General features: G+C 46.2%; 1 protein-coding gene across 3 annotated transcripts in view; it reads left to right on the plus strand.

Annotated features, from left to right (window-relative positions):
* The window catches only part of C11H14orf28 (chromosome 11 C14orf28 homolog), a 41,096-nt gene that overhangs the window by 8,250 nt on the left and 10,193 nt on the right, over window positions 1-22,653 (plus strand). The window contains exons 3-6 of one of the 3 annotated variants that reach the window (XR_005774800.1): window positions 8,612-8,701; window positions 9,672-9,806; window positions 11,127-11,545; window positions 13,449-13,513. Coding sequence is in view for 1 of the 3 variants with exons in the window: in XM_040411643.1 (XP_040267577.1) it covers window positions 8,612-8,701; window positions 9,672-9,806; window positions 11,127-11,310 (409 nt within the window). In the remaining 2 variants the exon portion in view is untranslated. Of the gene's footprint in view, window positions 1-8,611; window positions 8,702-9,671; window positions 9,807-11,126; window positions 12,014-13,448; window positions 15,348-22,653 lie in introns of those variants that run through there. The other 2 variants (XR_005774799.1, XM_040411643.1) reach the window with 2 other exon arrangements.

The raw sequence follows: 22,653 nt of genomic DNA on the forward strand, positions 1-22,653 counted from the left end.
CTAAAGGCAAATGCATAGACATTAGTGATCCGAACCACTTGCATGAATGAAACATTAACCAACCGTGACATTGAAACAGATGGGAGAAAAACCAGAGCCAGAGGCATTGCAGTTAGCTAAGAAAAGCCCCTAGTCGTGACAAACACATGAACAAGTGTGAAACATAGTAGGAACTTACTCCTATCGGACCACCGTCCGCTAGGGAGCTATTTGGTTAACTGGGGTGGGAGATCCAACTGCGTGAATGCGAACCAGAAGTAAAGGAGATCAGTCTGCGTAACCCACCACCGAGGAAAGAAACTCAAGCCTGAAGAAGCAGCTATGTTTAACGGAAGAGCAGAATTAGAGCGGTGCGCTGATAGCCCTAGCAAGAATACTGAGTAACCATGATGTAGAAATGAAAGAAATGCAGCTTAATGTGGAAGCAGAGTAGAACACATGATGCAAGAACAAGTGGGTAACTGCAGCTCTGGATGTGAGAGGTGCCTAAAACATGGTATGGGCACAGCTCTGAGTATGAGCATGAGGAGCATGGTATAACGCAGCTGTATGAATGCAAGCTGAAAGAGAACAGAGTATTAATGTAATGCAACCGCGACCGCTGCTCTAGAAGTGACTGGCGTATAGGACAAAAATGTAACAGCAGACACACGGCTGTAGCTTGAAGGTAACAATCCTGACCACGATCGTCTGACCATGGAGCCCAACTCCCTTCGCCCAGAGCGCTACAAGTCACGGACCGTGGAACCACGTCCGATCCTACCGTGAATGTAAGCACCTGACCCGAGTGAGAACTGTGCCACCATGAATTCATGTCCAGGTTCCCCGACGTGTGTCGTATTTCTCCGACCCGCCAATTCAACTAAATGTGGTGTTTGGAAGTATACTGAATATTAACTGTGTCTTTGCACAACATTACCCTATGGGAACTAATAGCAGATCTATGTGGTATGTAGGTAGACAGTGGCATACGTTTGAGCGAATATGCACGTGAATAAGCTAAAATCCCCGACACGATATCATGCCCCATTAGATTTGAAAGAGGTTGTGTTCAGTAATGTAGAGCACCTATAACAATAATACACATCTGTGGAACACTGGGAACCGGGTAAATGGGTGACAGCTCCCATGAAACCAGCTCCGAGCCTAGGAATGTGCCCGTGCTGGTGTACCTGCGCCTCTGTACGTGCGACTGCAGACCCCCCGGTCGGCGGCGGGGTTACCAATACCGTGCGAGCCCCAGGACTGCCAAGTAGGCATGCAAACGTCACATATTTGGCCACAATTGAAGCGAGACTGGAACAGTGAGTGGGGAACAACAGAATGTTCCCCAATGATGATCAGCATTGTGCCTGATGGAAACAGTGGAAACATAAACAACAGGTAAGTTTTTTTTTTTTTTTTTTTGTTTTTTATACATACGGAAGTGATTTATCTATGTCACTGTCTGGTACATGACCATGGACGATGGGTCGTATTTAAAACCATACATATCGGACTTGGGGATAGCTGTGACCTCACTGTAGGAGTAATGTATTTATTCCACTAAACTGCCGTATATGGATCCCATGATTGTACTATGTAATCACTGCCCACTAAAATTTACATTGACCCGAGCCTAATAATATTCTGATAGAGCATACCTGTATCTTTTTAGCCTATACCATCCCAAATAGTTGTTTAAAAACACAGCGTTTGTGAAAACGTGCAAAATAACCTTAATTAAAACAGTAATGGTAGTTGGTTAAAATCGCAATGAGAATAAAAAAGGCATTTTGTAGTAAAGACTCACTTCACCCAGGAGGGGCAGGGTGGGATAAAGCACATAACACCCACTCTGCTTCCTCCTGCGCCTGGATCGCCTGTAAGATCGTCCGGAAAAAACGGCAGGCACACTTGGAACTTCTGGTTATTCTCTTTTTATTGTTCTAGCACAGGGTAGGGGTAGGAGTAGGCTCGACGCGTTTCGGGGTCACTGGGATCCCCTTCATCAGGAGCATAAGTGGATCATGCATAATGGCAGGTATTTATACAGTGAAAAGGCGCCAAAGAACGCCAGAAACTGGCGCCCAAAAAAACGGGAGGTACTGGCGTCACTTCCGGTTTGCGTTCCAGGGTGGAACGCATCAGGAAGCATCTCGGCCTTGTAGTGTATTGAATGTGGACCAGGAGGGGAAGCGACGTCACTTCCGGTGTGCGCTCCAGCTTGGAACGCATCGGGACCGATGTAGGTATTTTGCGGGATGGGCTATGAATCGAATACGGGGGCGGCTGTCCTCGATGCCGGATATATGTACAACTAAACTTGTGGTCCGGGCGGAAACAACATTAGTGGGCGGGGTTCTCAACACGGTGCGAGCGTTACCAGGGGCGGAGCCGCAGCGTGCCTAGCAACCGGCACACGCGGCTGCTCCCGGAACGCCCGCCCGCACAACCAGCCCGCGCCGCCCGGCCACGGCATCCCCGCAACGAGCCTGCCCGCGGTAAAATCATGGCCAGCCGAGCGCTGCCCCCCCCGGGGTGCGGACCCGACCCGCCGTGCGGTAACCACGCTGCCGCACCGGCATCGGATACCCCCTGCTTACCTGACCGAAGCACGAGACGAGCCGACGCCGACCAATACTCGCCCCAACCGAGACGAAAAAGAGCGGGACGTGCAGGAACCAGACGTGAACCGGAAGTACCAGGTACCTGGCCGCACGTCCCGTCCCCTGACCTGCGTGGGGGTTAATATAGCCAAGGGGCGTGGCCTCTGCCCCTCCCACAAATACAGGCTGCACGGCAGCCTTAACTACATATATATATATATATATATATATATATATATATATATATATATATATATATATATATATGAAGGACGTATGTACTTATGTATGTATGTTCCGCGATCATTCAAAAACACAACCATCGATTTCAACGAAAGTTGGTATACACATCCCTTGCTACCTGGAAAGAAATCTTGTGGGGTCACAGCTCTCTAGGATGTGCTGTTCCTGAGATATTCCCCAAAAATGCAAATATGGCACATCACATGACCTACAGAAGCCTGCAGGTTTTTCTCTTCATATCCCAACTGCCATACACACTGTCACATGTCCCTTATCAGCCAATAGAAGCTCGCAGGTCCTTAGTCTCCACATACACACAGTTTTACACCAGGTTTCCATAACAACCCAGCCATTTTGCTTCACTGCTGCAGGTCAGCTTTAAAGGGGAAGGGCGCTGTGGATGACACTGTTAAGGGAGCAGAGTGCTGTGGAGGTGACAGTTCAGGGGGCAGGTAGGGTGGCCATTCAGGCCAGGGCCATTTCTACAGCCGGGCGAGGGGGGCGCCATCAGCATGGCCCAGCGCCGGAGGGGGCCCCTTTTGTCCGTAGGTCACAGGAGTGGAGATGAGCGCTTCCATTGTGGAAGCGCTCATCTCCATATTCATCTGTATCGCCGTCCTCAGGACAGCGATACAGATGAACGGTGAGGGGCAGGAGAGAGGCGTCTCCCTTGCCCGTTCCTCTGATAGGCTACAGGCACTAGGCCTGTAGCCTATCAGAGGCCGGTGCAGACGGCGCGATGATGTCATTGCGCCGCCTGAGCCGTACAGAGCGGGACACAGGCCGGAAGAGGCCTGCATCGCATCACTGACAGCAGCATAAGGTAAGTATATGTGTTTATTGTTTTTATTATTTATAGTATACTGTGGCAAGAAGGGGGGTGGGGGCCCTATATACTGGCACAGTATGGAGGGGTACTATGGAGAAGAGGGGAAGCACTATGGGGACCACTATGGAGAAGAGGGGAAGCACTATGGGGGCCCTATATACTGCCAAAATATGGGGGCCCTATATACTGCCAAAATATGGGGGGCCACTAAGGAGAAGAGGGGGAAGCACTATGGGGGCCCTATATACTGCCAAAATATGGGGGGGGCACTATGGAGAAGTGGGGAAGCACTATGGGGGCCCTATATACTGCCAACATATGGGGGGCACTATGTAGAAGAGGGGGAAGCACTATGGAGGCCCTATATAATGGCACAATATGGGGGGCACTATGGAGTAGAGGGGAAACCCTATCGGGGCCATATATACTGCCAAAATTTGGGGGGGCACTATGGAGAAGAGGGGGAAGCACTATAGGGGCCACTATGGAGAAGTGGGGAAGCACTATGGGGGCCCTATATACTGGCACATTATAGGGGGCACTATGGGTGCCCTATATACTGGCACACATTATTGAGGGGCTCTATGGAGAAGTGGGGGGGAGCACTATGGGGGCATCTACTGGGGGCCCTATATACTGGCACTCATTATGGGGGGCTCTATGGAGAAGTAGGGGAGAAGAGCACTATGGGGGCATTATATAGGGGCATTTAATACTGGCACCCATTTTGGTGCCACTATGGGGAAGGGGGAGAGGAGCATTATGGGGGCATCTATGTGGGGCATTTTATACTGGCTCATTATGGAGGACACTATGGGCACGGGGAAGGAGCACTATGGGGCATCTTCTGGGGGCACTATATAGGAGTATTTTATACTGGCACAAATTATAGGGGCACTATGGGCACCTAAGCTAAACTGGGGGCACTAAGTGTTTTTCTAGTGGCACACAGTACAGGCCATTGGAACCCAGAAGATAGAAAACATCTATTGCTGAAACAAAGGCACATCTAGAAATAAGGTACTAAGTGCTATTAGGCCATGGCTTTACCTTAATAGCGATTATCCTGGTGACAGATTGCAGGGCGCTGTGGATGACACTGTTAAGGGAATGGAGTGCTGTGGAGGTCACAGTTCAGGGGGCAGGTAGGGTGGCCATTCATGCCACCCTCAAAAGACTGACTTAAAAACCCTGCCCCCAGGTCCCGCTAAGACATGCCCCCTTCCACTCCGCAGCCGACGGGGATTGAAAAAAAATGAAGGTAAAAATCAACTTCTGTCAGCCCGCAGAGGTGGGAGGGAGGGTGACTTTCTTCCTGCAGCTCACGCTCAGACAGCACAGTGCTGCCGTCTTAGAGCGAGCTGTTCAAAAGGACATCCCTGTGTCTGTGTCGGGACCCGATGGGTGACAAGGCAACCCGTTACCATGCACAGGCTGCCCAATGCCTTGCACGGCATCGGGACCTGTCTTCTATGGGGGCCGAGGAGATCCAGCCCCAGGCCCGTCTCCTAGGCAACCTGTTAGTGTATTACTCTGTGTCATACACTAACGGGCAATGCATTACAATACAGAGGGGATCAGACCCCCAAAAGTTGAAGTAAAGTTTCAAGTAAAAAATGAAAAAAAGCCACTTTCCCCTGATTTTATAATAAAAAATAGAAAAAAAAAGGAAAAAAACACACATATTAGGTTTCTCCGCGTTCATAATGACCAGCTCTTTAAATATATCACATGATCCACCCTGTCTGATAAACACCATAAAAAAATAACTGTGTAAAAAAAAAAGCCATTTTTGTCACTTTACATCACAAAAATTGCAACACCAAGCGATCAAAAAGCCGTATAACCCCCAAAATGGTACCAATCAGACCGTCGCCTCATCCCACAAAAAATGAGCCCCTACCTAAGACAATCGGGCAAAAAATAAAAAAGCTATGGCTCTCAGACTATGGAGACACAAAAACATAATTTTTTGGGTTTCAAAAATGCTATTATTGCGTAAAACTTAAATAAATAAGAAAAAGTATACATATTGGGTATCGCCGCATCTGTAACAACCAGCTCTATAAAAATATCACATGATCTAACCCCTTAGGTGAACGCTGTAAAAATAAAATAAAAACAGTGCCAAAACGACCAATTTTTTGGTCACCTTGCCCCATAAAGTGTAATAATGAATGATCAAAAAATCATATGTGCCCAAAAATGGTACGACTAAAAACGTCAACTCTTCCTGCAAAAAACTAGCCCCTGCACAAGACGATCGGCAGAAAAATAAAAAACAATAAGGCGTTCAGAAAATGGAGACACAGAAACATAATTTTTTTTCAAAAATGCTTTATTATGTAAAACTGAAACAAACAAAGTAAAGTAAAGTAGACATATTTGATATCATTGCGTCCGTAACAACCTGCTCTATAAAAATAGCACATGATCTAACCTGTCAGATGAATGTTGTAAAAAATAAAAACTGTGCGAAAACAGTCATTTTTTGGTTACCTTGATTTACAAAAAATGTAATATAGAGCAATTAAAAATCATATGTACCCCAAAATAGTACCAATAAAACTGGCACCTTATCCCCTAGTTTCCAAAATGGGGTCACTTTTTGGGAGTTTCTACTGTAGGGGTGCATCAGCGGGGCTTCAAATGGGACATGGCATCTAAAAACCAGTCCAGCAAAATCTACCTTCTAAAAACCATATGGCGTACAGCAGTTTACGACCACATGTGAGGTGTTTCTGTAAACCGCAGAATCAGGGCCATAAATATTGAGTTTTGCTGTTAACCCTCGATGTGTTAAAGAAAAAAATGGATCTGCCAAAAGTGAAATTTAGAAATGTCATCTCCATTTTCCTTTAATTCTTGTGGAACACCTAAAGGGTTAACAAAGTTTGTAAAATCAGTTTTGAGTAACTTGAGGGGTGTAGTTTCTACAATGGGGTCATTTATGGGGGGTTTCTACTATGTAGACCCCACAAAGTGACTTCGGACCTGAACCTGGTCCTTTAAAGTGGGTTTTGGAAATTTTCTTAAAAATTTTAAGAATTGCTTTTAAAATTCTAAGCTTTCTAACGTCCTAAAAAAATAAAATGACATTTACAAAATGATGCCAACATAAAGTAGACATATGGGGAATGTAAGGCTACTTTCACACCTGCGTTTAGGTGCGGATCCGTCTGGTATCTGCACAGACGGATCCGCACCTATAATGCAAACACTTGTATCCGTTCAGAACGGATCCGTTTGCATTACCATGAACAAAAAAAATAATAATAATTTTTTGTTCATGATAATGCAAACGGATCCGTTTTGACTTACATTGAAAGTCAATGGGAGGCGGATCCGTTTTCAATTGCACCATATTGTGTCAGTAAAAACGGATCCGTCCCCATTGACTTACATTGTGGCTCAGTTTCGTCAGGCGGACACCAAAACGCTGCAAGCTGCCTCCAGAGCGGAATGGAGGCGGAACGGAGGCAAACTGATGCATTCTAAACGGATCCTTATCCATTCAGAATGCATTGGGGCTGAACTGATCCGTTTGGGGCCGCTTGTGAGAGCCTTGAAACGGATCTCACAGGCGGACCCAGAAACGGCAGTGTGAAAGTAGCCTTAAAGAGGTTGTCTGAACCCGGACATACCCTTATTTTCACCCAGGCAGCCCCCCTGAGGCTAGCATAGGAGCATCTCATGGTCCGATGCGCTCCCTTGCACTGCACTAGATTGCGCAGGGCACGGGCTCTTTTGTTCATCATAACACACTGCCGGGCGGAAGCTTCTGCCCTGCAGTGTGTTTAGTGACGTCACCGGCTCTGATGGGGGTGCTTTCGCGCTGCCCTAGCCGTTTTACTGGCTAGGGCTGAGCTAAAGCCCGCCCATCAGTGCCGGTGACGTCACCGGGCTTCCTGGCAGCCCCATGGAGAACCCGGAACTCCTAAAAATGCCTTTGCCCTGCGCGATTTAGCGCAGTGTAAAGGAGAGCATCGGAGCATGAACTGCTCCGATGCTCAAGTCAGGGGGGCTGCCGGGGTGAAACTGGAGGTATGTCCGAGTTCAGCTCTGAACCCGGACAACCCCTTTAAGTAATAAATATTTTGAGGTATCACTTTCTGTTTTAAAAGCAGAGAAATTGAAATTTTGAAAATTGCTAAGTTTTCAAAATTTTGGGTAAATTTGGGATTTTTTCATAAATAAAGGAAATATATTGACTCAAATTTATGACTATCATGAAGTACAATGTGTTACAAGAAAACAATCTCAGAATGGCTTGGATAAGTAAGTGTTCCAAAGTTATTACCACATAAAGTGACACATGTCAGATTTGCAAAAAATGGCCTGGGCAGAAGGGCGAAAACTGGCCCGGGGTAGAAGGGGTTAAAAGGTATCATTAGATATAAATAGATTAAAAGGCGTAGTTTAACTCCATCAGTATTTGTAAGGTATAATTTACACTGGAAGGGCATCTGTCAGCAGTTTTGTACCTATGACACTGGCTGACCTGTTACATGTGCGCTTGGCAGCTGAAGACATCTGTGTTGGTCCCATGTTCATATGTGCCCGCACTGCTGAGAAAAAGGATGTTTTAATATATGCAAATGAGCCTCTAGGAGCAACGGGGGCGTTACCATTACACCTAGAGGCTCTGCTCTCTCTGCACTTTGATTGACAGGACCAGGCAGCGAAAAAGTCATTACGACCGATCCCTGACTTTTCCTAAAGTGTAGATGGAGCGAGGCGTTACACTGGTGTACCTCACTGGATCCTCTCGCTGTATACCTCTGACTGAGGACTGAGGCATCATGTACAGAGCCTAATGTGAAGGCTGGTGCTGCTGGAGTCACCTACAGTACATTCCCACAGCTGTCCGGGTGTAGCTACAGTGCAACTATTAGTGTAACGTTTAGCCTTGTAAGTCCAAGCTGTTTCACCTGCTGATTGTTTCCCTCAGCCCTCCCCATGACATACCGCATGGAGATCTCATTCAGATGGCGGTGGATGAGCTGTTTTGCTCTCGGATTGAAGTATGTGAAGAGATTGGGTGAGTGATCCCTGGGTAGATAGTTTTCTCCTGATTATAGGGGTTGTCTAGGATTTTGATATTTGGCACATCCTCCTCGTCTGTCACCGCGCGCCCCCCACTGATCAGCTGTTAACTTGTAGCTCCGCCACCAAAAAGCTGGTGACTGCAGGGCTGCTCCCATTCATTCACAAGAGAACAGCTGATTGGCAGGGAGTGAGGGTGTAGGACCACCACCAATCTGATAAAATAGGGCGGGGGGCGTACAACATATGTTGTAATGCTAGTCTATGGTGTTGCAAAAATCCATCCAAGATCGTGTCGCAGTGCAACACCATAGACTAGCATTATGAAATATGTCTCGCGACATGAATGTCGCAGTGTAGTTGTACCCTATACGTCATCGTGTAGCCCTAGCCCTGTGATGGCTAACCTCCGGCACTCCAGCTGTGGTAAAACTACAACTCCCAAGATGCTTAGCTGTTCTCACAGAATCGAATGGAGCATGCTGGGAGTCGTAGTTTCACCACAGCTGGAGTGCCGGAGGTTAGCCATCACTGCCCTAGCCTAATACCAGGGACAGTTGCTACTAAAATGAAGGGGATAGCAGATCGGGAAGGGTAACAGGAGTCAGACCCCCAGCGATTATAATGTTGATGTGGCCGCCTATGACAGTTCTGTACACCGTACAGCACCGTAATACAGCGCCCATAGACCTCTTTATGCCAGAGGTTTTTTTTGATTGTTGGATTCCGCATGCATCCAATAGCAAGAAATGATGGTACCTACCATAGGACGCTGTATTGCGAGGCTGTGAATTTCACAGCACACCATATGGCGGCAGATGCCACAGCAACGGCAGCTATCCAGGTGTATTGGCTCCCCTATCTCCTGGTATTTTTCCAGCCTCGCTGTAGACGGATGAATGTATAAATGCACACATAGGATATTTGCAGTCGGGATTGATGATGATGACCCTTGTGTCCTCCAGGTGCGGCTGCCTGAGAGAATTTTCCCAGCGGATTTTCTGCCACGGAGCTCCTCCATTTGTCATCTTAAACATGGAACAGTGGAAGTCAGAAGATCTGGCTTATGTGCCGTATTATCTGGACTTATCCGACCATAAGTAAGTGAAGAGTGATTGTGATCTCCGCATTTAGTGCATAGCTCTTCACGAGGCTGGAGACCCCCAGTTGGGGGGCCGCCATTTAGGGCAGATTGTCCAAGTAGGTGGAGGTCAGGGCTGCACTGTTCCCTACCTGACGTGACAACTGTGTCATTTTTGCAGCTCAGTATTCTGTGCCGATTCATTTTTGAATAGATCTTTAGAACGATCCGAGCTCTGTTTTTCTTACACAGAACTCTAAATCCGTGGCACTGGGCAAAATGATAAAATTCCAGCCACCACTAGGGGGAGCTAACAGCATGCCAGTTATAATAAAATAATTAAACCGGTATGCAGTTAGCTCCCTCTATTGGTGGCTGCAGGCAGTTAGGATTTCATCTTTGAACTCCGTTATGCAGGCGGAGAGGTTTTAGAAATTTGGAGCTCCAAATTAGGGCCTCATGCACGCGACCGTTGTGTGTTTTGCGGTCCGCAAACTGCACGGATGGCGTCCGTGTGCGTTCCGCAATTTTGCGGAATGGCACAGACAGTCATTAGTATAATTGCCTATTCTTGTCCGCAAAACGGACAAGAATAGGACAGGTTATTTTTATTTTTTTTTGCCGACCACGGAACGGAGCAACGGATGCGGACAGCACACGGAGTGCTGTCCGCATCTTTTGCGGCCCCATTAAAGTGAATGGGTCCGCATCCAAGCCGCAAAAACTGCGGCTCAGATGCGGACCAAAACAACGGCCGTGTGCATGACGCCCAACATGGAATCTTGGACCCATTTAAATATAGGTGCGACATGTTTTATTGTATGCTATGGGCTTACTCTTGTTTTAGGCTACTTTCACACTCGCGTTTGGTGTGGATCCGTCATGGATGTGCAAGCAGCGTTTTTGTGTCCGACCTCCAGAGCGGAATGGAGACGGAACGGAGGCAAACTGATGCCTTCTGAGCGGATGCTTTTCCATTCAGAATGCATTAGGGCAAAACTGATCCGTTTTGGACCGCCTGTGAGAGCCCTGAACGGAGCTCGCAAATGGAAAGCCAAAACGCCAGTGTGAAAGTAGCCTTACCTGTCTTCATGTCATTGAGGTCTGTGTGGAGATGCATTGGTCAAGGTCCTGGCTTTTTCTTCTGGTCCTCCAAGCCAATGCTTAGGTGTCATAGCATTGTATGGAACTGAAATGCGTGTTACAGCCCCATTCATTTTTATAACGGCACCCATCACCATTGGCCGGGAGACCCAGAGGTCTCTGTGCAGAAGACGCCCTGGTGGTAGGCACGGGATGAAACCAGTGACTTGATGTTCTCCACCTGCTCTGCTTCCAGGTATCTTCTAGAAGGCGCCACTCTTTTCAACAAGGAAGAGCACCATTACTCCGCAGCATTCCAGATCGATGGGTATTGGATGCATTACGACGGCCTCAGGAATGTAAACTTAATCCTCTTACACAAACCTCCGGAGCTGCTCCTCTTGTCATCGCTGGTTTACATACGTGCAGCCGAGAAATGACCGGAATTTCTTTTTTTTTTTTTTTACAGAATTCTATTTTTTTAAGGTGCAATTTAGAAAAATGGAAATTTTAGAAAAAAAAAAGTTTACATTTTTGTAATTGATAGAAACTTTAATCATGTTGGTGCTAAAAATGTTTAATATTTCAGCTACGCTGTCTCTTCTACAAGGTAGAGTGGAGGTGAAGCTACACGCTGTGGAGACGGTATTCTTTCTATAGAGATATATGGAGCAGGTAACCTCACCGAGACATACGATACTTCATGGACAGTGTAAGATCCTAGTGGTGGCAGAGAAGAGTCTAATGATACGTTATTTTAAAGGGAAGGTCGCTTTTAGAGTAAAGTGGTTGGCCACTTTATAAAAATAGCTTCTAAAGGACCCCAAGCTGTTTGGTGTGGCCCATAAACCTGTGCTTTACCCCAGCTGCTTAGTAGAAGGCTCCCCACTGCCATCTGCAGACTAACATTGTAGAGCCGTGGTCTCTGCGTCCACAGGATGCAAGATGGCGGTGGTCGCGTAGTTTACCCACTCTGCTAAACAGTAACTGAACGCGTTCAGCTTATGTGCAGGTACCCGAGACTATGCGGTCTGTACCTACTGTACGTATGCCCTGGACACGTTCAATATCCATTCGGTGCTTGTGCAGAAGCAGATGGAGCCAGGGACAGCAGAGAAAGCGGTCACCTGGGTAAATCACTGCTTCAGGGCTCGTTCACACGACCATGCCGTTTTTTTTGCAGTCTGCAAATTGCGGATCTGCAAAACACGGACGGCACTCCGTGTGCCTTCCACAATTTGCGGAACAGAACAGGAGGCCTATTATAGAAATGCCTATTCTTGTCCGCAAAACGGACAAGGACAGGACAGAACTCATCATTTTTGCGGGGCCACGGAACGGAGCACACTCTGTGTGCTGTCCGCATCTTTTGCGGACCCATTGAAATGAATGGTTCCGTATACAGACCGTATTCGGAACGCAGAAAACGACCCGTATACGGAACGCAAAATACGTTTGTGTGAATGAGACCTTACATTGTGTACAATACCCATATATCGGCAGTGTCTACTAAGCAGTTGGGGTAAGGGAATAAAGTGCTACACCATACTAAGGAACAGTGGTGGGGGTCCCAGAGGTTAGACGACCAGTAGTCATAAGTGATAGCGCTATGCCATCACTTTATAAGATGGAAATAACCTTTTAAAGAGGTTGTCTACTTTTTTCTTCACCCAGCGGGACATGTGAGGGGAAGTATACTTACCTACTCCCTGCCACTCTGTTCCAGCTCCATGGGTCCCGAAGTGTCCTCCCTTCACTTTCTGTCCCTGCATGTAAATTTCCACCTTGGACGAGGGTCATGTGCGCTGTTCCAGTGACTGGCCTCAGAGATGATCTGTCACCATGAGGCATGTCATCCAGCACCGGCATACTGCTTGGGAACACGTCACCACTGAGGCCAGTGGTTGGCTGCAGCAGCACACATGACCCCGTCAGTGCAGGAAGTTTTACATGCGGGGACTGGAAGTCAAATGAGGACAGCCAGGGACCTGAGGAGAGGTGCGGGGCAGTTACATATACTTACGTTCCCAGGTTTTGCTGGTTTGGGAGGGGGCTTGATTTTAAAACAAATGGACAAACCCTTTGAGGGACTGTTTAGTGGACTCAATTGCGCCCTCTAGCTCAGCATTTCGAAAGCATGATGTGAAGGCCTGACCTAGTGACAGGTTTCTTTTAAAAGGTGTTTTCCTAGACTTTTATACTAATGACCTATCCTCTGGCTAGGTCACCAGTATCTGTTCGGTGGGGAACCCCGACGATCAGTTTGCAGTAGCACCGCAGCTTTCTCTAGGCCATGTGATGTCACAGTCATTGGTCACTTGGCCTAGGCGCAGCTCCGTCCCATAGAAGTGAATGGCGCTGAGCTGCGATACCAAGCACAGCCACTTTACGATGTACGGCGCTGTGCTTGGTGAGCACTGAGAAGGCCATGGCTCTCAAACACCTGATTGCAGGGGGTTCCCAGGTGTGGGACCCCCACCGATCAGATACCGATGACCTATTCAGAGGATAGATCATCAGTATAAAAGTCTGGGAAAACCCCTTTAAGATTCATTTTATATTCTATGATTTTTAATAGGTATACAGAGAAGTTTCTTACAGCGGTGACGCGCAGACCCCCTAGAAATATCTGCAGAATGACAGGTAACTTGTGATGTGCTGTAAAATGTACAGGAGCACAATGTGGCGGTAGCTGTGTGTAGTGCTATGTAATGCAAATGGTTAATATCAAGTCGGATAATCTAGCCGGACAGTGTAAGGATAAAGCAATATACTTGATTTGTGCTATAACGTTACACAATCATGATGTACGTGTGGGGTCAGGTTCTTTCGGTTTCCTTTAATGTCATTTATAGGTTATTATAGGTTATTGTTTCATATATGGAATCATGTCATTAACTGTTTCACGGGGTAGGACCACCATGAGAGGTGATGGCATATCACTTGGATATATCGTCACCTCATGGACCTCTGCGTCCCCCACAGTCAACGTTTACCCTGCACATCGGCGTACAGGGAGTGTCTGTGAAGGAGTCTTCTTTCTGAAGATTTGTAGGGCCCGTTTAACCCTTAGGGCCATACACTTTCATACACTTGTGCAGCTCAGAGCTATCACTTCCCACACAGGCCGAGCATGCATGTGTTTCCAACAGGGGGAGAGGGAAATGAGCCATTGCTCATCACCCTTCAGAACAAAGTTCGGCCATGTTGAAATGTGAGCATGTCCAATCCTTTCGCCCCCTAATCTGTGATGAACACGGGCTTAGCATTTCATACAGATTAGAGGGTCACCTGCTCCCGCCAAAGTCTGCAGATTTTGCCAACCAAAGTAATGTTTATGGCCCGCTTAAAGGGGTTTTTCTCGGATTAAAATTTTGATGACCTACACTCTGCATAGCTCGTCATTATCAAGTCGGTGGGGGTCTGACACCCCGACGATCGGCTGTGTGAAGAGGCTGCGGTGTTCGGGGTGAATGTCACGTCCATAGGCTTACATAAGGATAAATCATAAATATTTAATTACAAAAAAAAAAAACTTTCATTGTAATCTGGGCATAGACTGTCCATTAGTATTGGTGGTTAACATGAAGCTGCATTTCCATTCCGTAAATGCCAGCCGTGCGATCAGCGGATCAGCACGGGTCCGGTTTCTGACCTCCCCAGTGATCAGCTGAAAACTCCAGACCAGCCATACATTTCCCTGTAGGTGAAACGGCAATTCAAAATTATGTTTAAAGGGGTTGTGCAGTGCAAAGATATTGGTGCCCAATCCTCAGGATAGGTCATCACTTCCAGATCGGCGGGGTTCTGACTCCGGGCACCACCACCCGTAATTATACTGTGCCACCGCTGCAACTGATCGGCAGGGGGGTCCTGGGAGTCAGACCCCCGCCACGCTGGTATTGATGACCTCTCTTGAGGATAGGTCATCAATATCTTTGCACTGCACAACCCTTTGGGCATGAAGACCCTTTAATAGGGCATATGGAAAGGGGGTTATTCTGCTGGCACAACCCCTTGCCTTGCTGCTTATGCTTCTGTCCTAGAATATAATGGAGCGTGTTTGCACATTTATGGCTAACTTTTGGGCAGTCTGTTATCTAACATCCAGCCCATCCAAGCCCAGCAGCCCATACCTTTTTACCATTGTATGACAGTGACGTATATATAAATCGTGCCTTCCATTTTTATTTTTCCATGGATGTTTCCAGTAACCAGTGGGTTGTGCTTATAGGGCAGTGGTGGCGAACCTATGGCACGGGTACCAGAGGCAGCACTCAGAGCCCTCTCTGTAGGCACCCGCACCCTGGAAACAGTCTAAGTTGTACCACTATGCCTTCGAATTTTCCTGCCATTTGTCAGCGCAGGGCGCGCTATTAACGGCACAGGCAGCGCACTGAATGTAGGCAGGTTGTTATAGCCGTACATGGAAGATGCACTATATTGGACTGTAGCATTCAGGTTAAACTGGTGTGTTGGCACTTTGCGATTAAATAAGTGGGTTTTGGGTTGCAGTTTGGGCACTCGGTCTGTAAAAGGTTCACCATCACTGTTATAGGGGCTGTCCACCTCCAGGGACCTTTTGGCCTTGTCCATGTTGCTAGAACTGTGGAGGTAAGCCCCCCCCCCCCCCCTGCCACATTCTGGTCCTGCTGGTCACCATCTGCTTTGATGGGGGACATGTGAGCTGCTGCATCAGTGATGTCTGTGCGTCATGTCACGCATGGGAGACGTGTCACTGTTGTGGCTAGTCATCAGCTGCAGTGTCACACGTGACCTCCATCAAACTGGATGTTGACCAGCGGGACTAGAGCGTGGCAGCGGGGACCGTAGCAGCGGAAACCCTTTGACATAGAGAGGGTAGGTATGTTTCCATCTGCAGGTCCTGCAACATGTGGAGGTGGGGGGGGGGGGGGGGGAATGGTTGAAAGGTCCCTGAAGGTGGAAAACCGCTTTAATACAACTCGGGGAGTATGTATTCTCGGTCTGTGGGACTGATGAAGAGAGCCATGCACAGCACTATAGACGGAGAACGGAGTGGTCTTCACACATGTAAACTACCGCCCCATTCACACACACATACGGGACTTGGGGAACCCATGTTGGACTCGTCCCATCGTTCAGACCCCCAGCAATCGTACATTTATTACCTCTACTGTGCCCATAATACATGGAACATTGCTGCCGCCTAAGAAATTCCCCCAAATCTGCTGATCTCAAATGTCTTGAAAAAAAAGGGAAGTTTTGTTTTTGAAAATTATTTTTGTTGCATTTTTTTTTTTTTCTAAAATTTCCAATGCTTTGGTGTGAAAATATAATTTCACAAATACTCGGTTACATTTTAGTTGTTATGTTAAAATCCGCATATAAAAAAAAAATATATCCTTCCACCGCCCCTGGTGTAATAAGGGCTTGTTGCTTGTTCACACTTGGCATCCAAGAAGAATGTTTGGACTATGATAGTTCTATAATGTTAAATGTATATCGTGACTCAGAATGATTAAGTGGGAAATGATCTATGCAATACTTTGTAATTCTTTCTACACTTTCGCATTTGTCCCAGGAATAAATTTCTTATAAAAATATCTGTTTTTGTGTTTTATTAACTGTACAGTGTATCAGAAGCTTATTTAAAGGGGATTTCTCAGATTTAAATACTGATGACCTATCCTAAGGGCGGGTCATCAGTGTCTGGTCGCCCAACTGCAATACCAAGCACCGCCACTATACCGTGTACAGCGCTCATCCAAGTGGCACGGCCCTTTCAAACAGCTGATGAGCAAAGTGGTCGGACCCCCACCGATTTGATATTGATGACCTATCCTGAGGATGAATCATTAACATTTCACTTAGAGTGAAAAAAGGAGGTATACTCGCCTCCCGCACACATTGACTTTGACACCCAGACTTTGGACTATAAGACGCATGAACTTTTTAGCAAGATTTTTTTCTTGTTAAAAAGTGTGTTTATAGGGAGACATTTATCAAACCAGATACATCTGGTTTTTGGAATAAAATGTTGCACGTTTCCAGTTTTTTTTTGTTTGTTTTTTTTGCGACATTTGGTCAAATTTTGTGACATTTATGGAGTCGCAACCTACAAAAGTAAGGCCCCTGGTGTATTTTTTTAAGACTAAGTTGTACAACACAGTGCAGTTGCGCCAAATGAAAACTGTGCACCATTTCATAAATTTGGCACAACCACACAAAGCAAAACCAGACTTAAAAGTGACACAAAAACTATATCAAATGATAAATGTCCCTCATAGTCCAAAAAATAGTCAATTATTTATTAAGAGCGTTTGCAGCAAGAAATTCACCACTTAGTGATTTGCCACATTCTGGAGAAAAAGTACTTTTAATCCATAGGCAAATGAGTACTTAAGTGCACCAAAGGCGGGGCTAAGTCACTTTGTGCATCCTTGCCCCTCCCTCTCCTTGATATACAGGAACCTGGTCCTGTCAAGTCATCTTGCCTGGCTCTGTCAATCAAGGAGAGGGAGGGGCCGGCCCTTGGTGCACCCTTGCTCCTCTTGCTCCCTCTCCTTGATCGCCAGGTTGGCTGCATAGTTATATTACCTGGTCTTGTCAATCAAGGAGAGTGAGCAACTGGCAGAGGAAGTAGGAGGAGCAAGGGTGCACAAAGTGGCTTGGACCCGCCCCTGTTGCACTTAACTGCTCATTTCCATATGGATTGAAAGCACTTTTTCTCCAGAATGAAGCAGCGGATTGCCAACTGAAAGGTGTCCATACAATCAGCTGAGCTAGCCCTACAAGACGACGTGCCATAATTTCCTGGTGACAGACTCCCTTTAAATTCTTCAGTTATGTGCACTGGGCCACAGTCTTTACATTAAATGTTGGCTGAACACGCCGACCTCAGCTGTGCTAGTGAACCATCTAATGTGTATGGGGGTGTCCTTAAATTCCAGACAGCAGATGTTGGGAGAAGAACATTTGGATTTCAACAGGTCAAGGGTCATGAAAGATAATGGCAAGTTCCACCTTTTGGACCTGCACCTATGAGCAATTTATGGTTTATTCTAAGATGGAAATGCCATAGCACTCCATAGATAAACTAGATGTATGGAGCCCCGGGTGCTCCTTGGACCCAGTTCTCGCGTTCCTCAGTGTCACAGTATCCAGGCAATGAGCTATACATTAACTATTTATAGACTAATCACAGGAGGCTATGGCCCTAAAGCATTACTCAAGCACGGAGCGTCTTATAATTTACCTGATGCACAGAAAGGAACGCCCATTATACATGTATGGAATCTATGAAAGGTAGAAGGAACATGCAAGCTTCCAGTAGTCACTGTGTGTAAAAAAAGAATACATATCTACATACAGGACAAGCAATGAAAAATCCTGGGATAACTTGTGTGGGAAACTACAACTCCCAGCACAACCTCCACTGCAGTGGCCAACCTGTGTCGCCCCAGCTAACGCTGTCAAGAGCATGCTGAGTGTTGTAGTTTCACAATAGCAAGAGGTGCACAGGTCGGAGACTGCTTCTCAACTGTACGGCCGTAATACTTAAAAGGGATGTCCCGTGAAAAATATTCTATAGTTTTCAAACCAGCAGCTGGATCTGAATACTTTTGGAATTGCACATAATTAAGCCAATGAGTTATTCAATGAAAGTTATCTGTGTAGTGCCACCTGCTGCTTCCCCCCCCCCCCCCCTAATTTCTCAGTCCTCCTTACTGAGGTGGTCACACATGCTCAGTTCCATTCTTCAACGGCCGCCAGCTGCAGCAGACAGGCCATTCTACAAAGAAAGGACGCGCCACCTGAGCTGCCAACTTGTGGATATAAATCCAGCAGCGCAATGAATGTGGAGATCTCTGGATCCATGTGAGGTACAGAGCCGGTTCTAGCTTTGTTAGGCCTCTTGCACACTGACGTGTGCTGCGGTCCGCAATGCACGGGCACCGACCGTGGGCCAGCTGCATGCGGATCGCGACCCCATTCACTTGAATGGGGTCTGCGATCCGTCTCTGTTCCGCAAAAAGATAGGACAAGTTCTATATTTTTGCGGAACGGAACCCCACGAAAGCACTCAGTAGTGCTTCTGTTCCGTTCTATACCGCATCTCCGTATTTGCGGACCCATTCAAGTGAATGGGTCCGCATCCGTGATGTGGAATGCACACGGCCAGTGTCCCAAGTATTGTGGACCCGCCATGGGGGACACACGGTCGTGTCCAAGAGGCCTTAGAAAGAGATTGTCATGTCCTATAATATATGATGTCTGATTTTCATGGGCTAACCCCTTTAAGTCAGGCTATGTTCTCATTACGTTTTTGGCCTCGATTCAGGGTAGACACTGGTAGAAACCCCTGGAATACACATAAAAAAGAGGCTTTACGGATGCAACAGGGGCCACGTGTTCCCCCCCTTTGAATGGACTGGTGGTCATGCATGTGTTCTGCTGCTCTATTTAACTTTATCCAACTGCAGGGGATAGTCGAGTACAAGCGCAGTCCCATGGAGTCGAAGGGGTTGTCTCACCCTATTGCAAGGGTATGCCACCAATGTCAGACAGGTGCGGATCCCACTTCTGACACCTACACCTATTGCTAGAATGGAGCTCCCAAAGTGAAGGAGGGCGCCCTCCTTTTTTATTTCTATGAGAGTGGCGACAATAGCCGAGCATGACGCATGCGCAGTGTGCCCTTGTTCACTTTGGGAGCTACGTTCGAGAGATAGGTGTGGATCCTGACCTACCTGACATTGGTGGCATAGCCTAGCGTTATGCCATCAATCTTTGAGGTGAGACACCCCTTAAATGCGTGATTGATGCTCCATTTTTGTGATGGGTCGGGGGGCCCCAGTGGTCGGTCCCCTGCTATTCAGAAACGTATTTCCTATCCCGTGAATGGAACAACCCTATTAACAGATGCCTGGACTGTGTGATGGAACGGTGTCGTCTACTATGTGATGCACTGGTGCATAAGTCAGAGGCCAAAAGGACGCGGTTTTTGGCTTTTCTAAACTGCACAACCCCCTTAGGATTATATAGTCCATATCTTCTATATCGTTTCAGCCGTTACACAAATAATTTCATATTCATGATGTCACGTAATTAAAGAGATCATAAGAAGACATTTATTGAGAACACAGAATTCCATGAAATGCAGATTAAGACCTTTGCACGTATTATCCCAGCTTTCCATATGCTAAGGGACAGACATCACAGTGCGGCAGCGCTTGGTATTTGACCTGTGGCGCAAAAAGTCCAATTTTATCTCGGCTTTAATAAGCAGGGAGGGGTGCTTAACCCCTTGTGACGAAATAATCACTGTGCATGTTCCTTACGGCGCTCGGTCCGGGAAACACAGGCTGCGTGTCGGCCGCATCTCCTCAACTGACTCCATTAGAAGGGATTTCTAAGACTTTAATACTGATAATCTATCCTCTGTATAGTAACATAGTACATAAGGCCGAAAAAAAGACATCTGTCCATCCAGTTCGGCCTGTTATCCTGCAAGTTGATCCAGAGGAAGGCAAAAAACCCTGTGAGGTAGAAGCCAATTTTCTCCACTTTAGGGGAATAAAAAATTCCTTCCCGACTCCAATCATGCAATCAGAATAACTCCCTGGATCAACGACCCCTCTCTAGTAGCCATAGCCTGTAATATTATTACACTCCAGAAATACATCCAGGCCCCTCTTGAACTCCTTTATTGTACTCACCATCACCACCTCCTCAGGCAGAGAGCTCCATAGTCTCACTGCTCTTACCGTAAAGAATCCTCTTCTATGTTTGTGTACAAACCTTCTTTCCTCCAGACGCAGAGGATGTCCCCTCATCACAGTCACAGTCCTGGGGATAAATAGCTGATGGGATAGATCTCTGTACTGACCCCTGATATATTTATACATATTAATTAGATCTCCCCTCAGTCGTCTTTTTTCTAAAGTGAATAACCCTAATTTTGATAATCTTTCTGGGTACTGTAGTTGCCCCATTCCAGTTATTACTTTAGTTGCCCTCCTCTGGACCCTCTCCAGCTCTGCTATGTCTGCCTTGTTTACAGGAGCCCAGAACTGTACACAGTCCTCCATGTGTGGTCTAACTAGTGATTTGTAAAGTGGTAGGACTATGTTCTCATCACGGGCATCTATGCCCCTTCTGATGTAACCAATTATCTTGTTGGCCTTGGCAGCAGCTGCCTGACACTGGTTTTTGCTGCTTAGTTTGCTGTTTATTAAAATTCCTAGATCCTTTTCCATGTCAGTGTTACCCAGTGTTTTACCATTTAGTATGTACGGGTGACTTGCATTATTCCTTCCCATGTGCATAACTTTACATTTGTCAGTGTTAAACCTCATCTGCCACTTATCTGCCCAAGCCTCCAATCTATCCAGATCCCTCTGTAGTAGTATACTGTCCTCTGTAGTATATATACAGTATACTGTCCTCTGTAGTATATATACAGTATACTGTCCTCTGTAGTATATATACAGTATACTGTCCTCTTCAGTGTTAATTACTTTATACAGTTTAGTGTCATCTGCGAAAATTGATACTTTACTATGCAAGCCTTCTACAAGATCATTAACAAATATATTGAAGAGAATAGGGCCCAATACTGACCCCTGAGGTACCCCACTAGTGACAGTGACCCAATCTGAGTATGTACCGTTAATAACCACCCTCTGTTTTCTATCATTGAGCCAGTTACTTACCCACTTACAGACGTTTTCTCCGAGTCCGAGCATTCTCATTTTATATACTAACCTTTTATGTGGTACAGTGTCAAATGCTTTGGAGAAGTCCAGATACACGACATCCATTGATTCGCCGCTGTCAAGTCTAGAACTTACCTCCTCATAGAAACTGATTAAATTAGTTTGACATGACCGATCCCTCACGAAGCCATGCTGATATGGCGTTATTTGCTTATTTCCGTTGAGATGCTCTAAGATAGCATCTCTCAGAAAACCTTCAAACAGTTTACCCACAACAGATGTTAAACTTACCGGCCTATAGTTTCCAGGCTCTGTTTTTGGCCCCTTTTTGAATATTGGCACCACATTTGCCATGCGCCAATCCTGTGGGACATTCCCTGTCAGTATAAAATCTGCAAATATCAGAAATAAGGGTCTGGCTATGACATTACTTATTTCCCTTAGGATACGGGGGTGTATGCCATCTGGTCCTGGCGATTTGTCTATTTTAATCTTTTTAAGTCGCTGCTGTACTTCTTCCTGGGTCAGACAGGGCACTTTTAATGGGGAATTTATTTTTACATTCTGCATGTCATCTGACAGTTTATTTTCCTCAGTGAATACATTGGAGAAAAAAATATTTAACAGCTTTGCTTTCTCCTCGTCGCTCTCTGCGACTCCCCCCTCATTACTCTTTAAAGGGCCAACACCTTCAGATTTATACTTTTTAACATTTATATAATTGAAGAACATTTTTGGGTTAGTTTTACTCTCTTTGGCAATTAATCTCTCGGTCTCTAGTTTGGCCACTTTTATTTGTTTTTTACATGTTCTATTTTTTTCCTTATAGTTTTTCAGTGCTTCCTCGCCACCCTCCTGTTTTAGTGTTTTTATATGCTTTCTTTTTGTCATTTATTGCTTTCTTTACAGTTCTGTTTATCCACATTGGTTTCTTTTTGTTCCTTAACCTTTTATTCCCATACGGTATGTACCTCTCACAATGAGATTTTAGGATGTTTTTAAAGATATCCCATTTTGTGTCTGTATTTGTGAGGACTTTGTCCCAGTTAGTTAGGCCTATGGCCTCTCTTAGTTGGCTAAATT

Source organism: Bufo bufo, chromosome 11 (genome assembly GCF_905171765.1).
Source record: "Bufo bufo chromosome 11, aBufBuf1.1, whole genome shotgun sequence".
In the NCBI taxonomy this organism is placed as follows: Eukaryota; Metazoa; Chordata; class Amphibia; order Anura; family Bufonidae; genus Bufo; species Bufo bufo.